The sequence below is a fragment of the Syngnathoides biaculeatus genome, chromosome 17 (assembly GCF_019802595.1).
Source record: "Syngnathoides biaculeatus isolate LvHL_M chromosome 17, ASM1980259v1, whole genome shotgun sequence".
In the NCBI taxonomy this organism is placed as follows: domain Eukaryota; kingdom Metazoa; phylum Chordata; class Actinopteri; order Syngnathiformes; family Syngnathidae; genus Syngnathoides; species Syngnathoides biaculeatus.
The window spans coordinates 3,610,529-3,629,851 of record NC_084656.1 but is presented as its reverse complement, the minus strand read 5'-3'; the positions used below and the strand labels follow the sequence as shown (position 1 = coordinate 3,629,851).

The following is a 19,323-nucleotide window of genomic DNA, read 5'->3' as shown; positions in this document are numbered from 1 at the left end:
TGAAAAAGACTAAGTAGATCATAGTGGACTTCAGGAGATGGCACAACCAGCATCCCTTGCTGCTGCAGTAGAGCCGGTGAGCAGCACCAAATTCCTGGGTGTACACATCTCCAAAGACCTGTCCTTGACCACTAACATCACACTGCTGGGTAAAAAGGCTCAAGAGCAGCTTTTCTTCCATTGGAGCCATCATGATCTTCTTTTACAGAGGGACGATTGTGAGGATCCTGTGCAGCAGCATCACCATGTGGTATGGCGCCTGCACCACCTCGTGTCACAAGATCCTGCAACACATGGTGAGAGCAGCTGAGAAGATCATAGGTGTAACTCTCCCCTCCCTTCTGGATATTTTCAACACCCGTCTCACCCACAAGGCCACCAGGATCGCTGCCGACCTCACTCAACCATCCCACTGTCTCTTCAAATTGCTGCCATCAGGGAAGCGTTTGCAGAGTCTTCAGGCCATAACCAGCAACCTCAAAGACAGTTTCTTACACCAGGCAGTCAGGATACTCAATTCACTGTCTGCTTTCCCTCCATTATTATTATCCTTCCCTGGCACCCAATACCATTGATTGTAGACCAGAAATTAAGCTCAAGGACAAAACACACTTGAAGCACAGTACCACAGGTCTGAAAGAAATCCTTTTTCAGGTATCTTCTATGTCAGGTCTCAGCAACCTTTTTGAGGCTGAGGGACTACATCGTGAGCACCGATCGTATGAAGAGCTACATGACCTGTTTGCTGCAAATTTAAGACTCAGTTCATTACATGTATATAAAATATTTTTGTTTTAATTTATTGTAGTAAAATGACATTACAGGTATTTTAAAATTTTAATTCACATAAACAAGTCCGATTCAGAATTTAAAGCACAAATAATAGTAGCAATTTGTGGACTATGGTATTTTTAGAACATACCTCACGGGCGCCTTATATAGTCCTCACGGGTTACCATTCGCCTGCAGGCACCGCGTTGATGACCTCTGCTCTATTGTCATCTATTTCTAACACATCTGACAATAAAGTTACTTGAACTTGAATGTTGGATCTCGGTGCATTCCTTTCTCCTCGGTCCTCTTAGTGTCTAACTCCACTCTTGTAGGTTAGCCCATGTTCCTGCCTCTTATGGAAAAAAAAAGTGTTCACAACAGCTATTTACATCCTTTTTACAAAGTCTACCACCATCTGTCACTCCAAGTTGCTTTCCTGGATGCCGTACTTACCCATCACTTCTTCATCACCTGTTTCCTTCAACAACATGTCCATTACAATTGGCAACAATCACAACTCTCTCTGTGTCTTGGATGCTCAGAACTACTTCATCTAGTTCCCTCCAGAATTTCTCTTTCAACTCTAGGTTACACCCTACCTGTGATCCATAGCCGCTAATCACATTATACATAATACCTTCGATATCAAGTTTCAGCCTCATCACTCGATCTGATACTCTTTTCACATCCGAGACCAACTCTTCCTTTAAAATAACCCCTAATCCATTTTTCTTCCCATCTACATCATGGTAAAATAACTTAAACCATGCCCCTAAAATTCAGGCCTTTCTGCCTTTCCACCAGAAGTTCTGGACAAACAATATCAACATTTCTTCTAATAATCACGTCAACCAAATCCTGAGCTTTCACCTGTCATCAGAATCAGAATATGCTTTACATGTCCGTTGAATGTCAGTATCTTACTTAGTTCAACATCACTGGAAATTTTAAACATACATTTTATTTATCAAAAATAACCCAAAAATAAAATAAAGGAAATAATGTACATTAACTTGCATCAAGACAATTTAAAAAAACTGTATTTCTTGCGTGTTATTAGTCTGTTCTGGACAGTCAGTGTGGTCTTTTTAATCCAACCACCACCCTGTGCCATAACCTATCTGAAGACGACACCTTTCGACCTGAAGGTATAACACCGTCATGAAGCCAAGACACATTCGAAACGTATTTATAAATGTCCCGTTGTTTTACATTAACAGCGACGAAACATATTTCGTTAATTAAGAAGAAACCAATATTGTGTGGTTGAAGGAAGCAGTGGTTATAACGCGAGGTGACATTGCAAATTTATTCAATAAAACGGTTTTGTAGTCAACTATTTAACCAAAGTATATATATATTTTTAATTTCAGTAGACACGATAAATACTGTACAATAATAATTAAAAAAAAAAAACAATTAAAAAAAACTACAGCATTTGGCTGGGTAACGTCACCAATTAAGCCACGCCTCAACACCATATATGGTTGGGAGGTCCCGGTGACAACTCAATGCCGCATAATGGTTTGCATGTCTGCCGTGTGGCAACCGCGTGTATTAGCGGGGGGGCTAAGGAGGCTAGTCTGGTCGTGCAGGTTGGCGGGCTTTCCAGTCCAACACTACAGCACAAAGACTGCTCCTCACATTCCGGGAATGGAGTACCAAGTGAGTCCTGCTAATATCCATGCGAATCTTCCGCAGCATGCCGCATGTTAGCTCGCCTGCTCACTAGCTAGTTGAAAGTTGTTACCGAAACTCTTTGGATATCCACCAAAGTTTTCTGTCAGACGTTAAGATGGCTGGCAGAAGTACACCCGGAAAAGTCCGTCTTTGACGGTGTCATTCTCTTAGTTTATTTACGAATGTGTGGAAATAATAGTTCTCCTTTGTATTTTGAAGCATGGAGAGATTCTTGGCTCACCCAAAACGCTACCTAGTTCCACAGAAGTGTGGCACTGAATGCGAGTGGATATCTTACAGAACACGCGCTATCCTTTCGCTGAGTTGAATCATAAGCGTTCGTGTTTCAAGTCATTGGTTGAGTCGTGATGACTGTCAAAGAATTTTGACTACATCACAGTTTGTATTTTAACTTGCATTCGGCATTATTTGCCGCTGTTTTACACCGACGTCACAATGCTCACATGATTAAGACTCGCTGTTTGGTAGTTTTCGTACTGTAAGTCATCAAGGAGGCTATATACTTTGCTAACAATTTTCTACAGAGCATTTCTAAATGCTGAACTAAACTATAGAATTTCTATAGTTCTGTAGAAATTCTATAGGATATCACAGCCAAAGTTCTATAGAACAAGTTGTTCTGTACAAGTTTTATAGAATTCTATAGATTTCTATAGAATGTCTATAGAAATTTTTTTTAGCAGGGTGGAGCCCATATTCATTAGCAATAAAAGGGAAAATTGTTATAAAGTGTGAAAAATACAAAGTCCACTGCTTAACTTAGTTTAAAATTCCTTTTTAGATTTCAAACTTAAAAAATCTTACCAGTAGACATTAAACTTGTAACAAAAAGTGCACTGATCGCACAGGGTGAGTATTCGCGTCTTTTCAAATTCAACTTGAACAAACGCCTTCCTAAACTTTTCTATTGTAAATACTTTTTCAAAAATTCAGTATAACTGAAAATGTTCATTCTTCACTTATGTTTGTTGTAAATTAAAACATTTGTTTTGTGCAGGGAGTTCTGAGGGTCAGAAGCATCTCTTTATAGTTAACTGAAAATCTATTCATTCGTCCATTTTCCGAGCTCCTCGTGAGGGCCATGGTAGTGCTGGAGCCAATCCCAGCTGTCAGTGGCCAGGAAGCAGGGTACATCCTGAACTGGTTGCCAGCCAATTGCAGGGCACAACAGTCTCTCACAATTTAGAGTCTCCAATTAATGCATGTTTTTGGAATGTGGGAACCGATGTGCCCGGAGAAAACCCATGCATGCATGGGGAGAACATGCAAGGTCCACACAAGCAGGGCCGAGATTTGAACCCCGGTCCTCAGAACTGTGAGGCCAAGGCTGTTCATCTGGTCTCCCTGAAAATTTAAATCAATGAATCTCTTTGTGGATTAAAAAAAAGTTTATGCTGATATTGATCGAAAATTCTTCATATTCGCACTGATAACAACCCTCGCCCATTCCTAATGAGTAGTAAGAATAATTGTTAGTATTTTCTCAAGTAGATTTTTGTGTTCAGGGTCGCTGTTAAGGTGGAGTTTCTCCTCTCTGAAGTTGTAAATGGAGTGGAAATGAATAGTAATATTGATAATCATGGCTGTAGTATTTCTAGTTCTGGCAGCAGTGTTAGTAGTGGTTTACACAGCGCAAAGTTACCTGGGATGTATTTGTGGATTGCTTAATCGGTGAGGTATTCAATCAATTGGTTATTGTGAACAAAAGACCTTTGTCCAATTGATGATGAAGGCAGTGTCTCAACAGTGTGAGGTGAAAGCTTTATGGAAATTTTCCGTCAATACTATATTTAGAATTTTTACTGCAACACAAAAATTGAGGTACTTGGATGATTAATTCTAAGGTTTTATGTTCTGAAAGGTGTACTGCTATTGTTGCAGGATGCCATTTGTACTCTCAACACATTACAGACAAACGCCAGTGCTCTGGAGCAAGTACGGCGAGAGCGGAGCAACCCCGAGCTGCAACTTCAGGCCATGAGAGGCTACCTGGAACGCGCCAGCATCACTGTGAGTACACTATTAAGCTCAAATAGTATGAAGGGCACATTCTTTGACTGTATTGTACAGTAATAATTACAACAAGCTATTATTTATTGCTATCGTTTCAGTACTTATTACGTCATTGCTTATCTTGTGTATGTTTTGCAAAGGTGAAAGAACTTGATCACTTAAACATCATTCATGTGACAGGAACAAAGGGCAAGGTGAGTCAACCTGGTGCAAGCTTGGGTATTGTATGCAAGGCACCCACACAGTGGACAAATGGTTCGCATGTCTCCTTCACAGTTCTAAAATTTGTGGTTTGAATGTAAGCTTCAAATTTCCTGTGTGGATTTGGGACGTTTTGCCTCTAAAAAGGTTTTCTTCTGATATCCCATGCTTCCTCCTTACATGTTAGATAGATTGAAAACTAAAATGTCCACATGTGTGAATGTGATTGTGAATGGTTGTTTGTCTCTCTGTGCCCTGCAAAACTGACTGGTGACCAGTTCAGGTCGTACACAAAGTCAGCTGGGATTTGCTGTAGCTCACCTTGTGACCCTATAGTAATACACAATACTTGACAAATTCTATCTTTTTAAAATATAGCTATGTTTTATATAATGTAAACCCTGGCATGTCTGGCAAATGTTTTCAAGCATTGTACTGTATGTGAGTACTAAGAAGGGAATGACAAATGTTGAAATAATTAATATTCTTTCAGGGGTCAACATGTGCATTTACTGAGCAGATTTTGAGAGGCTATGGCTTCCGGACAGGATTTTACAGGTAAAAGCTAAGTGATGATGATCATGATTATGATATATCCATATGCATTTTTACTTCTAATATCTCTACTTATGAAATTCATCCGTTCCGGAAGTTGTTTCGTAATGTGAAAGATTGACGTCCCTCATACCCAGTGGGATACCAGGGAGATGCAAAGGGGATAGCCAATGGTAGAGCAGGTTCATCGTGCCACACATACCAAGATACAGGATGTTTTGTTCAGTGGAATTTGAGGGCTGCAGATCCAGCGCCCATTTTTTTTCCTTTCGTATCCTGAATTTCCTTTGTAACTTCAAACAATATTTTTCTGAGGAGGCGTTGTGTAACCTGAATTTTTCGTTTGCTTTAGTCCATGATTTTATCTCAAATAGACTTGACTACTGCAGTGGTCTTCTGACTGGACTCCCCAAAAGAGGATTAAACAGCTGCAGGTCATGCAGAATGCTGCAGCTTGGGTTCTGACCAGAACAAAGAGGTCAAACCATATGACTCCAATAGTAAAGTCCCTACACTGGCTTCAAAGTTCTGCTACTGGTCTATAAATCACTAAATGGTTTAGGTCCTGAATACGAACGCAGTCAAGCTCTGAGATCAACTGACTCAGGTCAAATAATAGAGCGCAGAGTCCAAGGCAAACATGGTAAATGCAGCATTTAGCTATTATCCTGCACACAAATGGAATAGGTTGCCAAGAGAGGTGACATCCGCCCCAAGTGTGAATGTTTGTTTTTAAATCCAGGTTGAGAGAACTTCTTTCCCGTGCATGCTTATTAGAGTATTTTCAATCTTAATATTTCTTGCACTGTACACTGTTTTTAATTGTACTTTATTTTTTCAATATTTTGTTGCCCAATGTTTTATCTTGTATTCAAATCCTTTTAATCATGTAAAGCACATTGAGTTACCTTGTGTATTAAATGTGCTGTAGAAATAAATTTGCTTTGCTTACAGGAGATGTTCGTAAGTAGTGGTACCACTGTACATGGGATTTGTTTAAACCAATTATAACGGTGTTTGGTCTCTTTAGAGCTCGTGCACCTACATCATAAAATCACATGACTTTTGTTTATCTCGCCATATTGCCGGTCAAGCTAAGCATTGCTCAGTGCTAAGTTGGTTGGAGACTATACGGAAATATGTCTTGTAGCACGATACCCAAAGTCTTGTCTGATCCCGGCAGACATTTAGAAGGTAAAAATTAAATGACAGTACGTGGAAAAATTAGATACTCTGCATAGAGGACCCGTATTTAATGCCGAAGTCGATGTTTTCGCCGATAACAAATTTGACTCTTAATTCACTTCCGCTTGTCTTTGACAACTGGATATACATGTGGATCTGGTGAGTAAGTCGTTGAGATTTACACGGAAAGTTTGAAAGCGTATAAAAGTCTGGACACATACGAATACTTTGTTGCTGGATTTGTTCTCATCAGGAAAAAATTCCACATAGTGACAGTTTTGACTGCTTGTGAATGCGGAAGTGTGTTCAGCGACATGTTAACCTTTGCCGGAATCAATCTCTCTTTTCCGCTAGTATTCAATACAAATTCCAATATTTAAATAAATGTCTCCTGGTTTTACACAAACTCTCGTTCATTAACTATGATTGGGTGGGGAAAAAAAAGAGGACTGAGTCATCTCCATGGAACGTACAGGGAAGCGATTGCGGCCATACTTAACCTCCTTAAACCTTTTTTTTTTTTTTTGAACATTCATTGTTCTCAAATGAGCCATCTTGGCATTATAAATACTTTTTGGTAATTTGAGATTGAGAAGAATAATTCCTGCCTGAAATGAAGCGATCGCTACACAGGCGTGTGTGTATTTTGGTTGGGCATCATCCATCATGTTTAATTGCCGAAATCCATCGATATTTTCTGGTCTTTTTCAGATGGTATTCCATAGAAGGATCTCTTTGAATATCTGTCTCATCTGTTGTGACAACCAACAGCACAACAGATCTCTGGTATTGTAAATATTCTCCTCCGGTTAAACGTCTCCCACAATGTCGAGCAGCTCTGTTTGACCGGCAATATGGCGCCGTGAAAATGGCGACATCACGTGCACGAGCTCTGTAGTGTGCGTCATAATCAGATGAAATTGTAAACAGCAATCAAAATGTATTTTAATGCTTACAACACCCCATGTATTCTCCTGAAGATAACTAAAATGACAGTGGTTGCATTCACATGAAATGCAATCAGTTTTAGAAGTGTTGCTGCCCTCATGGTGGCTTCCCCCACCCCACATATTATTTGCATAAATGTTTTTTTTGGGGGGGGATTAATTTTTTTAAAGTACAAAATGCACATATGTTTCTGCCTTATGTTATTTAGCACCGTACCACATAGAGATCTTCAGATCTGATGTTGGAGATCGGAAATTGGTCTGTCAGCAAAAAAAACAAGGATCAGACTGGATCTCAAATCTCTTTATACCACACATATACAACCACTTCACTCCAGCACTTCTACGAGGCACCGCTGGGATGGCCTGCAAAGCCAATGTGATTTCAACAACGGCTTGCTAAGGTGCTAGCATTGTAGCAAGGTGTGTGACTCAATGTTGCTTTCTTAAAGTTGACACTCCAGTTCAAGTTCACTGCAAAACTAAGGAAAATGAAACAGACAATATTTCTCACATCTGCTGTTACTGATTATTGTTCTCTGTTTGAGTAATATCACTTGATCAAACCTTTTCTAATATTCCATTTGACAAAATATTTGTGTGGTTATTGCTGATAACGGATCGGACAGGTATTGATATTGGCTTAAACTCAAACCTGCAATATCTGGATCGGGACATCCCTAGTTTATCTTTTCTATGCTGTCGTATTTGCGACTTTCTTGTTTTTTTTGTATTGTTAGGTTCACATTTGATGTCTGTTTGTTGTTGCAACAGTACTGAATAGGAAAAAGTGGTAAAACTGTACCTTAGCATTACATTCTAGAAGTCCATCCATTTTCTTAGCCGCTTATCCTCAAATGGGTTGCTGGAGTGTGTTTTTTTGGGATGTGGGAGGGAACCGGAGTGCCCGTGGAGAACATGCAAACTCCACACAGGACGGGCTGGTGTTGAACCTGGGTCCTCAGAACTGTGAGGCCAACGCTTTCCAGCTGCTCCACTATGCTGCCCATTATAGAAGTAACGAAATAACTAAAATTTGAAATGGTAATCTAAAATGTTATTGTGCTTTATTTGTAAGGGGCACCACAATTATTTTTGTCATGTGGGGAGGAGAAATGTTAGTCACAAATTTGCATGACGTTAATTTCCCAAGTTAGTCACATGCAAAGGGACAGATGATTGGAATTATTGATCATTTTCATCTGGATTGACTTATTTTGCACAATAGGAAGAGAGGGAATTGTTAACTCATAAAGTGTTTGCACTTGCCCAAAAATATTTACTCATCGATTCAGTGTCATTGAAAAGTCAGATAGAATACTTATTTTAACGCAATTGCTTACTAGCTATACACACAAACATATACAGTAACACAGTGAACATCCATCCATGCATTTTCTGTACCACTTATCCTCACAAGCGTCGGAAGTACTGGAGTCTATCCCAGCTTTCGTTGACATATATACACCATTATAAACAATTGGTGGGGTGGATTGTGGGCATCTTTGACCATTTCTACCTAAGAGTTGCATGGTTTGTGGCCCTAAGGACCTCCTTAGTGCTACAAAGGATGTTTTGTAATTTATTCAGTCATTGTTTTGTTTTATTATATGCTAGTTTTGTTATTCTGTTTCCTGTAGTGTGATCATTTTAGTTTCGAAGTGACACCGTGAGTGTGAACAACATCTTGAGTAATGATTTGCCTCCACTGTCAATGTGTGGGACAATGTAAGTTTCTTCTGCTTACAAATTTAAAATTGCAGTTGTTCCTCACCGCCTCGTGAGTGCCGTCATATGGTAGCTTGCATACATGCTAAAACAGATCCAAGCATGGATGCTAACATTGTAACCAGTGTGTCCAGGTGTTCTTCATTGGTCTAGTCACAGAACATTTACAGAACTCATTGTGTACATAAGGTGCGCTGTCCATTTTGGAGAAAATTTAAGACGAAGTTCCCCTTATGATTGCAACAATATGGTACGTATCATGCAAGGGTATTTTAATTCTGGATCCATTCATGGATTTTCATTATTTGTGGGGGTTAAGGAACCTAACCCCCGTGAATAATGATGGAACACTAATTGTAAAAAAAATCTGCAGTATAGTGGGACTGTGGGTGCAGGAATTTAACATTTGTATTCTATGGCAATAAACTGAGATGAGATATGCTGGGGGTCATTTTTGTCACCTTGTTTGTTCTACGACTCATAGTTTGAACTATAAAATGATCTATGCTTTTTTTTTCTTTTTTTTTTTTTTAGAAAACTAACCCTGAAAATGCCTACTGATGCTTTATCCATGCATATGCAATATGGGGTATTAAAAAAAACAAACTTATCCTTTATATAATGTTAGAAGATATATATACACACACACACACACACACACACTTGGAGTCATATGTTTACATACACTCCACAAAAACAAACATTTAAATTTCGTCTTACTTTTGGAACTCTAACCAGACTAAACCTCTTTTTCAAGTTGGTCAGGATCACCAAAATTATTTATTTTGTTAAATGCCACAATAATGAGAGTATTTTATATTTTCTTTGGTCAAAGTTTACATAAATTTCGTATGTAGTATGAAGTCTCATTTCCTTTTGAACTGCCTGACTTGGGTTAAACGTTTTGGGTAACCTTCCCCAAGCTCCTGAGCATAGTCTGCTGGAATCCTTTCCATTCCTCCTCACTGGTGTAACTGAATCAGGTTTGTCAGTTGCCTTGCTCTTACATGCCTTCTCAGATCTGCACACAAATTTATGATGGGATTCAGAGCAGTGCTTTGTGATGGCCTCCCAAAGACATTTACTTTATCCTCAAGCCACTTTTTAACCATTTTGGCAGTATGCTTAGGGTCATTGGCCGTTTGGAACACCCATTTGCGCCCAAGTTTCAGCTTTCTGGCTGATGTCTTGTGATGATGTGATCATAATGTCTCCATGTAATCTTTCGTAATGATACCATGTATTTTATGAAGAGCTCCAGTTCCTCGTGCAGCAAAACAGGCCCACTTGATGCTGCCACATCCATGCTTCACAGTTGGTATGCTGTTCTCAGGTCTACAATCATTGCCCGATTTCCTCCAAATGTAATGGTGGTCATTATGGCCAAACAGCTCCACTTTAGTTTCATCATACCACAGGACATGTCTCCAGAAGTGAACATTTTTGTATTGCTGTCTTTTTGCAAACTGAAATTTTCCTTTTTTTTTACACTTCTTTAGGAATCATGGCTTCAATCTCGGTGAGCGGCCTTTGAGCCATGTCGGTGAAGGACACGTTTCAATGTAGATTAGCTTTTGTTCTGGGGTTGATTTCTACATTTCTGACCAAAACACATTCAGCGTCACAGAGGCAGTTTCCTTTCTGAGCGGTGTGATTTCTGGAGAGTCCCAAGAGGTTTATACTTGCATCTAATTATTTGAACAGATGAACGTGGCACCTTCAAGCATCTGGAAATTACACTCATGGATGAGCCGGACTTCTGTTGCTCCATGATTCTTTCTCTGATTTCCTGGCCGATTTAATTTATCCACAGTTTCAAACAAGGAAGCGGAGTGTTTGAGGTGTGGTCTTGAATACATCCTCAGGTGTGCTAAAAATTAATTCACGTTGTCACTTAACCTATCAGTGGCTTCCAAAGCCATGGCTTCATCTGATCTCCCCCATTTTTGTTTATAGACATAGTACTTATGTAAACTTTTGACCAGAAAGAAAATTATTAAAAAAAATTATCTCATTGTGGGATTTAACAAAATAAAATAATTTGGGTGAGCCTGACTGACCTGAAACCTTTTAGTCTGATTAGAATTCAGACAATGAGACCAGAAATAAAGTGCTTTTGCACAGTATATGTAAACTTGTGGCTTCAACTGTGGACGCACACAAATGGCTGTCTGTGATCTGTGAATTTTTGCTAATTGTTGATTGGTCCTCATTCCCTGGAAATCGTGGTTGTCCACAGCATAAATTTTGCTGTGACGATTTGTGTTACCATACACTTCCATTTAGAGATCCTTCTTAGTATATATTTTTTCAAGGTTCTTTTATTTTGATTGTAGTTCACCACATTTGGTCGAAGTAAGGGAGAGGATCCGAGTCAATGGAAAGCCTATTGCAAAGGACCTCTTTACGAAATACTTCTGGCAGGTTTACGGACGGCTGGATGAAACAAAGGTGGGTACTTTAATACGTCATTCTTAAGATGTTGAAGTGTTTAATATCAAATGTTACTGAAGTTACTTGGAAATTATTCACTAGCTGACCAACCACAGCTAGAGATTTAGTTCACAATATTATTTAAAAATTTAATTATTGGCTTTTGAAATGTAATTTTTTTTTGTAAAGTGCTGGTGTGTCTTGAGTGCAACTCCTGTCAGATGGATGATAAGAGTTTCAAAGTTTACTTGCGTCTAGACAAAAGGAGGCTTTTCACTTAGTGATGAGCATGAACCACATGTGACAGTGCAATTGGGTCATATTACTTGCATTCAGTGTCTCAAAAATTTCCCAATTGATTTCATGTTCCTGCATAAAAAGAAAATATTTCTGAGTCTTTGACACTTCTGTTCATTTTTAATCTGTTTCACATGTGATGCCAGGTTGCAAAAAATATGGCTGGGGGTTTTGGAGTAGTTTGGTTTTAAAAAAGAAAAAAGAAATGGGACAAAAGGAGGCTTTTCACATAGTGATGAGCATGACCCACATGTGACACTTCAATTGGGTCATATGACTTTCATTCAGTGTCTTGAAATTCTTTCCTAATTGAGCTCCCCTTACTGCAGAAAAAAAAATCTAGTTCTTTTAGCTTTCTGTTCATTTTTAGTCTATCAAATGTGATGCCAGGTTGCATAAATTATGGTCTGGGAAGAATTTTTATTTTTTTTAAGTCCCTGTAAATACTTAAAATTGAACATTTGGTGAGCTACACCTATACCCTAAAATATTTAAATATCTTTTTTATAATTTTGCGTTTGTACACTATCATAGTGTATTTTTGGAAAAAAATGTGGACTTTTAACTTTACCCCAAAAATAATATTCGACAATTACGAATTGGAGCTAGTTTTTTTTTTTCTTAACGCAGCATACCTCGACTTTCACTATCAGTCTAAAGTCCAAATCCTCTGGGTTTAACGCCACCTGTATAGCAAGGGTGTCAAACCTATTTTTGTTGTAGGGCACATTGTAGTTAAGCTTTCACTCAGAAGGCCCTGATGGCTGTGAAAACAAATGTTTAATCACCTTATCATATTATATATAAATAAGTGAATGGATACATAGTTTGAAATCAGAGGTCAAGAATACTTTCATTCAACTGTTGTTCAAGTTACTGTAAAAAGAGGGTTGCAACAAATGCTTGCAGTATCTGTTAATTTATTATGATTATTGAGGACGTTAGTACTAATTTTAGCAGGAAACAATGAAGTTTATTCAGTCTTGAATTTAATGTGCTGTATATAATTTGAGTCAATATTATTTAATAGTTTTAACTCTTAGGAAGCCCACGATGGGACAATGCCTGCATACTTCCGCTTCCTCACCATCTTGGCCTTTCATGTATTCCTTCAAGAAAAGGTAGGCATTTTTATTAGATTGCCAGAGAGCAATATTGAGTTTAACTTTGACATGTACTGTACCTCTTCATCTGTGTTGTGAACAGCTTGTCCCTGGAATTATCAAACAACACTGTTCAAAATGTGCAAATGAGGATGATCAACTGTATTTTGATGAAATCCTGTCAATCAGGTCTTTCATTTCGGTCCTTTTGTTCAGGTGGATTTGGCTGTGGTTGAAGTTGGGATTGGTGGAGCATATGATTGCACCAACATTATAAGGTAAGATTTGTTTTTTCTACTAATCCTAAACTCTCTGGAGATGTGACAGCCAGACACTCAAAGCTATTCCATTTTGATATAGAATTTTGGACTTGATTTCTGACAGTTGAAGTTACTGTTTTGTAATTATTTTTTTCCCCTTGACTGTATACCTCTGCAGAAGACCATGGGTATGTGGCATCTCTTCTCTGGGCATAGACCACACGCAGATTCTTGGAGACACTATAGAAAAGATTGCCTGGCAAAAAGGTGGTATCTTTAAGGTCAGTGTTGGCTTTACGTATTATATGACTGTTTGCTTGCTAGCTTTTCACCAGATCCAATGAGATGGCATCGCCACATTGGTTGTAGTTGGATGTATCTTAAGTAAGACTAGTGATGTATCTTAAGACTAGTGACAACTTTACATATGGATTTCGCTTTTTTTTTTTTTTTGTGGGTGATATTGTGGTCCAAAAATGCCTGATTTGACACCAGCTTTTGTACAAAATCTGTGGTAGATGTGATTTAAAAAAAAATAAAATGAAAATTGTGGGGGGTGATTAAATATTTAGCTGTAGTTTTATGCACTCTACACACTCAACTTGAACGTTTTGTGAGAGATTTTGTTTGAATCATGTCTAATTAATTTTTTTCTCAGTTGAGATGAGATGACGCGTTTCAAAATTGTGACTCGCTTAATTCCTGCAACGTGTTTAACTGATTATTCCAGGTCTTAGAAAGGTTGCAGTGATTGTATGAACTTGCCGGGTCACATACACAATTCATGGGGATTGTTTCAATTTGAGCAAATCGTTGCGATTGCATCATTACACATTCCTGGAGGGACTGATTAGTGAGCCTTTTTCTGGTTGGCAATATGTGCATAACATGACTCTGGGAAATGGTGTTTCTCTACATTGTTTTGAGACGTTCTTTGGAATAGAATTGATAATGCTATTGAGGGACCATAATTTTATTGTAAATCTCTTCTGCTCTTCCTCACCTGTTTTTTTTTTAATTTGTTTGTTTGTTTCCCCTGCCCATTTATTTATTTATTTTTCCAGCCAGGAGTGCCTGCTTTCACAGTCAAACAGCCAGAGGAAGCAATGGCCATACTAAGGAACAGGGCCAAAGAGATCAGCGTAAGCAATCATCCATTTAATGTACCTTTCTTATAGGGGACATATTGTGAAAAATAAAAAAAAACCACCAAAATCCTCCATAACAAAAGACCGGTTTCTATTGCTAAGATAGTGCTTCTCATGAATGTTCCATTTGTGCCATTTAGAGTAAGTCGTTGTTTTATAGAAATTGACACCAATAGACACGTCAAGGTCATTTTGTCCTGGAGAACCCATCGGCATTTCAACCCATTTGAGCTTATTGGTGGGTATTTCTAACTGAAGCTTGTCATCCAGTTGGAAAAGTGGTTCCCAGAGTATAATTTGGCAGTTTCATGATGAAGTGTTGAATCCATGAGTGAAAATGTCTGTCTTTATGGGGGCTCTCACTAATCGCTAGACTCTCTCTGGACTTGTCATGGTAACAAAAGAACCACTCAGATTGTACTGTACAGGCTGGTGGGCTAAGCATTAAATGTATGACGTGGATATTAAGTGCATTGTAATTTTTGAGCAGGTTTTTTTTTTTTTTTTTTTGACTGAAGGTCTGATACCAATAAATAAAGTGCTTGGAAACTTTGGAGTAATTATCATAGCAGTGATGAAAGTCCTCTGGATTTTCCCGGTATTCCCGATTTTTAAAATTTTCACGAAAATTCCTCCAGAAAATTGAGGATCAATTGCCTAAAATTAATCCGGATATTAGTTGACAACATTGAACCAACGCGCGCTTGAGTTCGTTGTTTTGCTTTCACGAGCGTAGCCATGTTCAGGCATTAACACTAGTAACAGTAACGCCCCTCACATTCTCGTGACTTCGCCATATCTCGGAGATTTCGAAATTTCCGTGAGAACTGAAGCCACAAGGGTGCATGTGTGCACACAAAAGGCACATTTAATCAATGAATGTCGAGTATTTGAATAGCGTTTTGTGTAAACTAATTCATGCGTGATTGGCGAGGTTCGCCCCAGCGCAATGTTCAAAACGGTAGGCAAGCTGACATAAGTGCAATAGAAGCGAGTGTTAGGAACACGTTCAAGTGGTCATGGCTTGAGGAAAAGGACTTGAACAGAGATTTTTTTTTTTTTTTTGTACGACTACATTAGAAAAGTCGACAAACCTGGTAAGTCTGGTAAAATTATTTATATACATATAGATATATGTAAACTCTTAATTTCAGTTATTGCTGCCAAGAATAACACAACCCTTTGTTCGGTTCAGGAGGCAATTACTTTTTCAGACACAGTAAAGTTTGGATTTTTTTTTTTTTAATTCCTTAATAAATTTGTCATGAGAAAACTGTATTTTGTATCTCCTTGGGTTGTCTGAGTGCTATTAGAATTGTTTTGATTTGAAACCTTTATGTGTGGTAGATGTGCAAAATAAATAAATAAAAACCCTGAAATCAGGAAGTGGGTGGGCACTGTCTGCCTCCTTGAAATTATATTTGGATGAAAGACTCCACCTGACCTGTTGTTGTTGTTGTAGTGTCCTTTGTGGGTGTGTCCGGACTTTGATGACTACCAGGCAAACTGTGGACCTTTAAACCTGGGCTTGGCGGGGCGGCACCAGCGATCCAATGCCTCTTTGGCCCTGCAGCTGTGTCACACATGGTTACAAAGAAGATGTCTACCGGGTAACACAAGATGGCAGACTTGTAATGGAATTTTTATATATTTGTTTTGAAATCATAAAAATTCAAGACTGTTGTTTTCAACAGATGAAAAGTTTTTGTCTACCAGTGTTGAAACCTCCAGTATACCTGAGGCAACTCCCTTCACGCCCTCCCCCATCATGAAAAAAGGTAAACCTTTGAAAAGTAAGTTTTCTTAGTAACATGGTATTGCCGTGTTGGGAATTCCAAAATATACTACTTAATTTTGTAGTTGAAAAAAAACTTAAAAAAAAAAAAAAGTTATAGGTATGCTTTTAAATTTTTCAGACCAATAACAAATATACATAATTCCATTGACAACGTCATCTCATATCTTTTCCCCAAAATAAACTAATTGCTTCCTAACTCAACAGTTAGCATTCATTTATAATGTTCTGAATGTAGATTTTCCTTAAATGACACAGGACAAATGTGACAGTGTTAACTGATATATTTTTTTTATTGCTCTCTTCCCTTTCTCCCCTGTTATGTTAGGACTGGCAGACACTGAGTGGCCCGGAAGGAATCAAATGATTAAACATGGAGCAGTTACATACTTCTTGGATGGTGCTCACACAGTGCGTAGTATGCAGGCCTGTGTAAGTTGGTTCAGAGAGATTGCAGCTCTGCATGAAAGGAACACAAGGTGACCATTTCATTACACAACTCTAATAGAAGATATGCAACAATAATTAGTACAGTAAAGTACATACATTGCGCAAAGGATTTTTTTTTTTCATGATAACCTGACTAATCCCTTACCATGAGCCTTCCTAAGACAAAAATTTGAACTTCTGTTTAAGTACTTTGACTGCATTCACTCACTTAACAGAAGATTCACACCTTTACAAAATGTGCTTTAATATGTAAGAATAAATAAATGAAGAAACATGTTTATAAAGTAATTTCATTTACTCTGGTGTTTAGTCTAGTTCTGATACATCATTTATTCTGACACTTGTTCAAAGCGCATTCCTAAAGCAACATCTTGACATCTCTGTTGCAGTGGACCCGTTGCAAGAATATTGCTGTTTAATGCTACAGGAGAGAGAGACTGCGCTGCTATGCTTAAACTTCTTGTGGTGAGTGATATGTAACTCTTCATTAATAATACCAGGTATAAATTAGGCATTTTACTGCCAATGAACGCATGTACAATGAACCTTCCAACCAGTCCTTTCAGAAGTTCTTGCTTCTTGGCTGACTCGTTATTGCATACCTATGCAGTTACACAATAGTTTTGCCACAAATAGTGGCTGGAATGCTTACTGTATAATCGGTTTTTAATGGGAACACGAAATTTACCTTTCTGCTTTCCTGTTCCAGCCTTGCAATTTTGATTTTGCTGTGTTTTGTCCCAACATCACTGAGACCATCACCTCCTGTAACGCAGGTGAGATCATTGCGTCCGACGTGATTTTCATTCATTATTAAAATAGGGCTGCATGATATGTTTCACCACCCTCATCTTGGTGTGTGTGTGTGTGTGTGTGTGTGTGTGTGTGTGGTGTGTGTGTGTGTGTGGTGTGTGTGTGTGTGTGTGTGTGTGTGTGTGTGTGTGTGTGTGTGTGTGTGTGTCGTCATATCACAAAGGTCCTGATGATGTGGGGGTGGGGGGGCGGCGGCGAAAGAACTCTGGTACCAAACATGAAGTGCGTGCATTGTTCCAGCAATCACACTGTGATGAGTTTTAAGTTCGCAAAACAGATAAATAAGATAAGCAAATAAGATATAAAACATTCCTGCTTCAAGTTAGTCACTCCAGCTGTTATTTACTGTAAAACTATCATATAAAAGAAATGTCGGCAAACCAAAATGCTAGCATCAATTTAAGAAAAAAATCTGTTAAATTACTTTAGATTTCAAATTCAAAGATCCTGATGATTCACATTTGGTACATTTACCTGTGAAGAGCTAATCCAGGTTTCACAAAAGATGGACTGCCAATAATGTTGAGCACGAATGTAACTCTAACCAGATTTGTCAGTCAAGATAGCAAACAGAGCCAATAAGGGTGCTACAATCTCGTCGTCTAATCCAAACACAAAGTGCATACTTTACAGCAATATCGTCACTTTAAACACCCAAATATGGAAATGCTAATGCATATTAAGTCACGGTAGATATGTGTAAATTTACTCAAATGGTTAGATACAGACTACAGTATAAATGGGCATGAAATTTAATGTCTAGTTGGACACTATCAAGTTACTGCTCAATACTACAGTGTATTTAAATAGAGGCAGACTTCACAAATATCTTAATACTTATGTTCTGTTAAACATGGATTATTTTCTACTGTAATACACTGTTCTCACCAATACAATACTGAGGGGAAAAAGAAAAATATCCAATGGTCACATGTAACAGGTTTATGCTGTTTAAAAAAAAAAAAAAACATTAAATCTTGCAATAAATATCACAGGGTTAAGAAAATTGGTAATCTTAAATGTTAAACAATTTCTCAATATACAGCTGTTTCTGAGCACACATGTATACATATGCTAAACTAATGTGGCATAGTTTTTAGATTAAGGACTCTTGTTTCCTTGTGATATTTTTTTTTTTTTTTTTTTTGCATACCGTTGTTAGATCTGTTTGTCCTTTTTTGCTTCTCAGACCAACAGAACTTCAACGTGTCAGTGGAGCACATGCTGACTCGTTGCTTGCATAACGAGAGAAGCTGGTGTCTGCACAACAGCACGGGGAACACTAATGGGACCCCACTCCTAATTGAGGACAGCTTGTCTCTGGTCCACCAGGAGAAAGCGGACACACTGGTGTTTCCCTGCATCCTCAGCGCCCTTCTATGGCTCACACAGGGTAGGGATCCAGTGCTAGCCGACCCCACCAAGAAAGTAATGGAGTTGAAACCCAGCGTGGTTGCTAAAGCTGAGCCACTCCTCAATGCAGCAGAGATCCACATCCTTATCACTGGCAGCCTCCACCTGGTGGGGGGGGCACTCAAACATCTTGCACCTCAATCCCCTAAATAAATTGGCTATGAATTTGAAATGGTTCAAATTTGAATTGTTGCACAGGAATACAAAAGAAATGTTTTAAAAATATATTTAAGGGTACCACAGTATGAACTGAGATCCACAGCCTGTAATTGGAGCAAGAAAGTTTTCACATGCGGAATGGCCCAGACTCTCCCAAAAAATCTCAAGCACAACAGTGCCAAACTATTTTCTTAAATTCCACTTGAAGTCAAATGTTTACATCTTGAGTGTATCCTTCTTAATAAAATTGTGACGTTGTTTGTAGTTCATGGGATCCAAACTGTAATTATTTTTATTTTCAACAAAATAAAAACCTATATTAGATGAAAATTTCCCATTTGGAATGTT

At 38.4% G+C, this 19,323-nt stretch overlaps 1 protein-coding gene across 1 annotated transcript; it reads left to right on the top strand.

Annotated features, from left to right (window-relative positions):
* Positions 1 to 2,273: 2,273 nt before the first annotated feature.
* fpgs (folylpolyglutamate synthase) lies at positions 2,274 to 19,305 on the top strand. The gene is made up of 15 exons (XM_061800815.1): positions 2,274 to 2,439; positions 4,357 to 4,485; positions 4,629 to 4,682; positions 5,183 to 5,247; positions 11,441 to 11,555; positions 12,878 to 12,955; positions 13,154 to 13,215; positions 13,376 to 13,478; positions 14,262 to 14,339; positions 15,808 to 15,955; positions 16,040 to 16,123; positions 16,469 to 16,619; positions 16,980 to 17,055; positions 17,300 to 17,366; positions 18,593 to 19,305. The coding sequence occupies exons 1-15, from the start codon at positions 2,296 to 2,298 to the stop codon at positions 18,967 to 18,969; spliced, it is 1,731 nt and encodes a 576-aa protein (XP_061656799.1). The 5' UTR covers positions 2,274 to 2,295; the 3' UTR covers positions 18,970 to 19,305.
* The last annotated feature ends 18 nt before the right edge of the window (positions 19,306 to 19,323 follow it).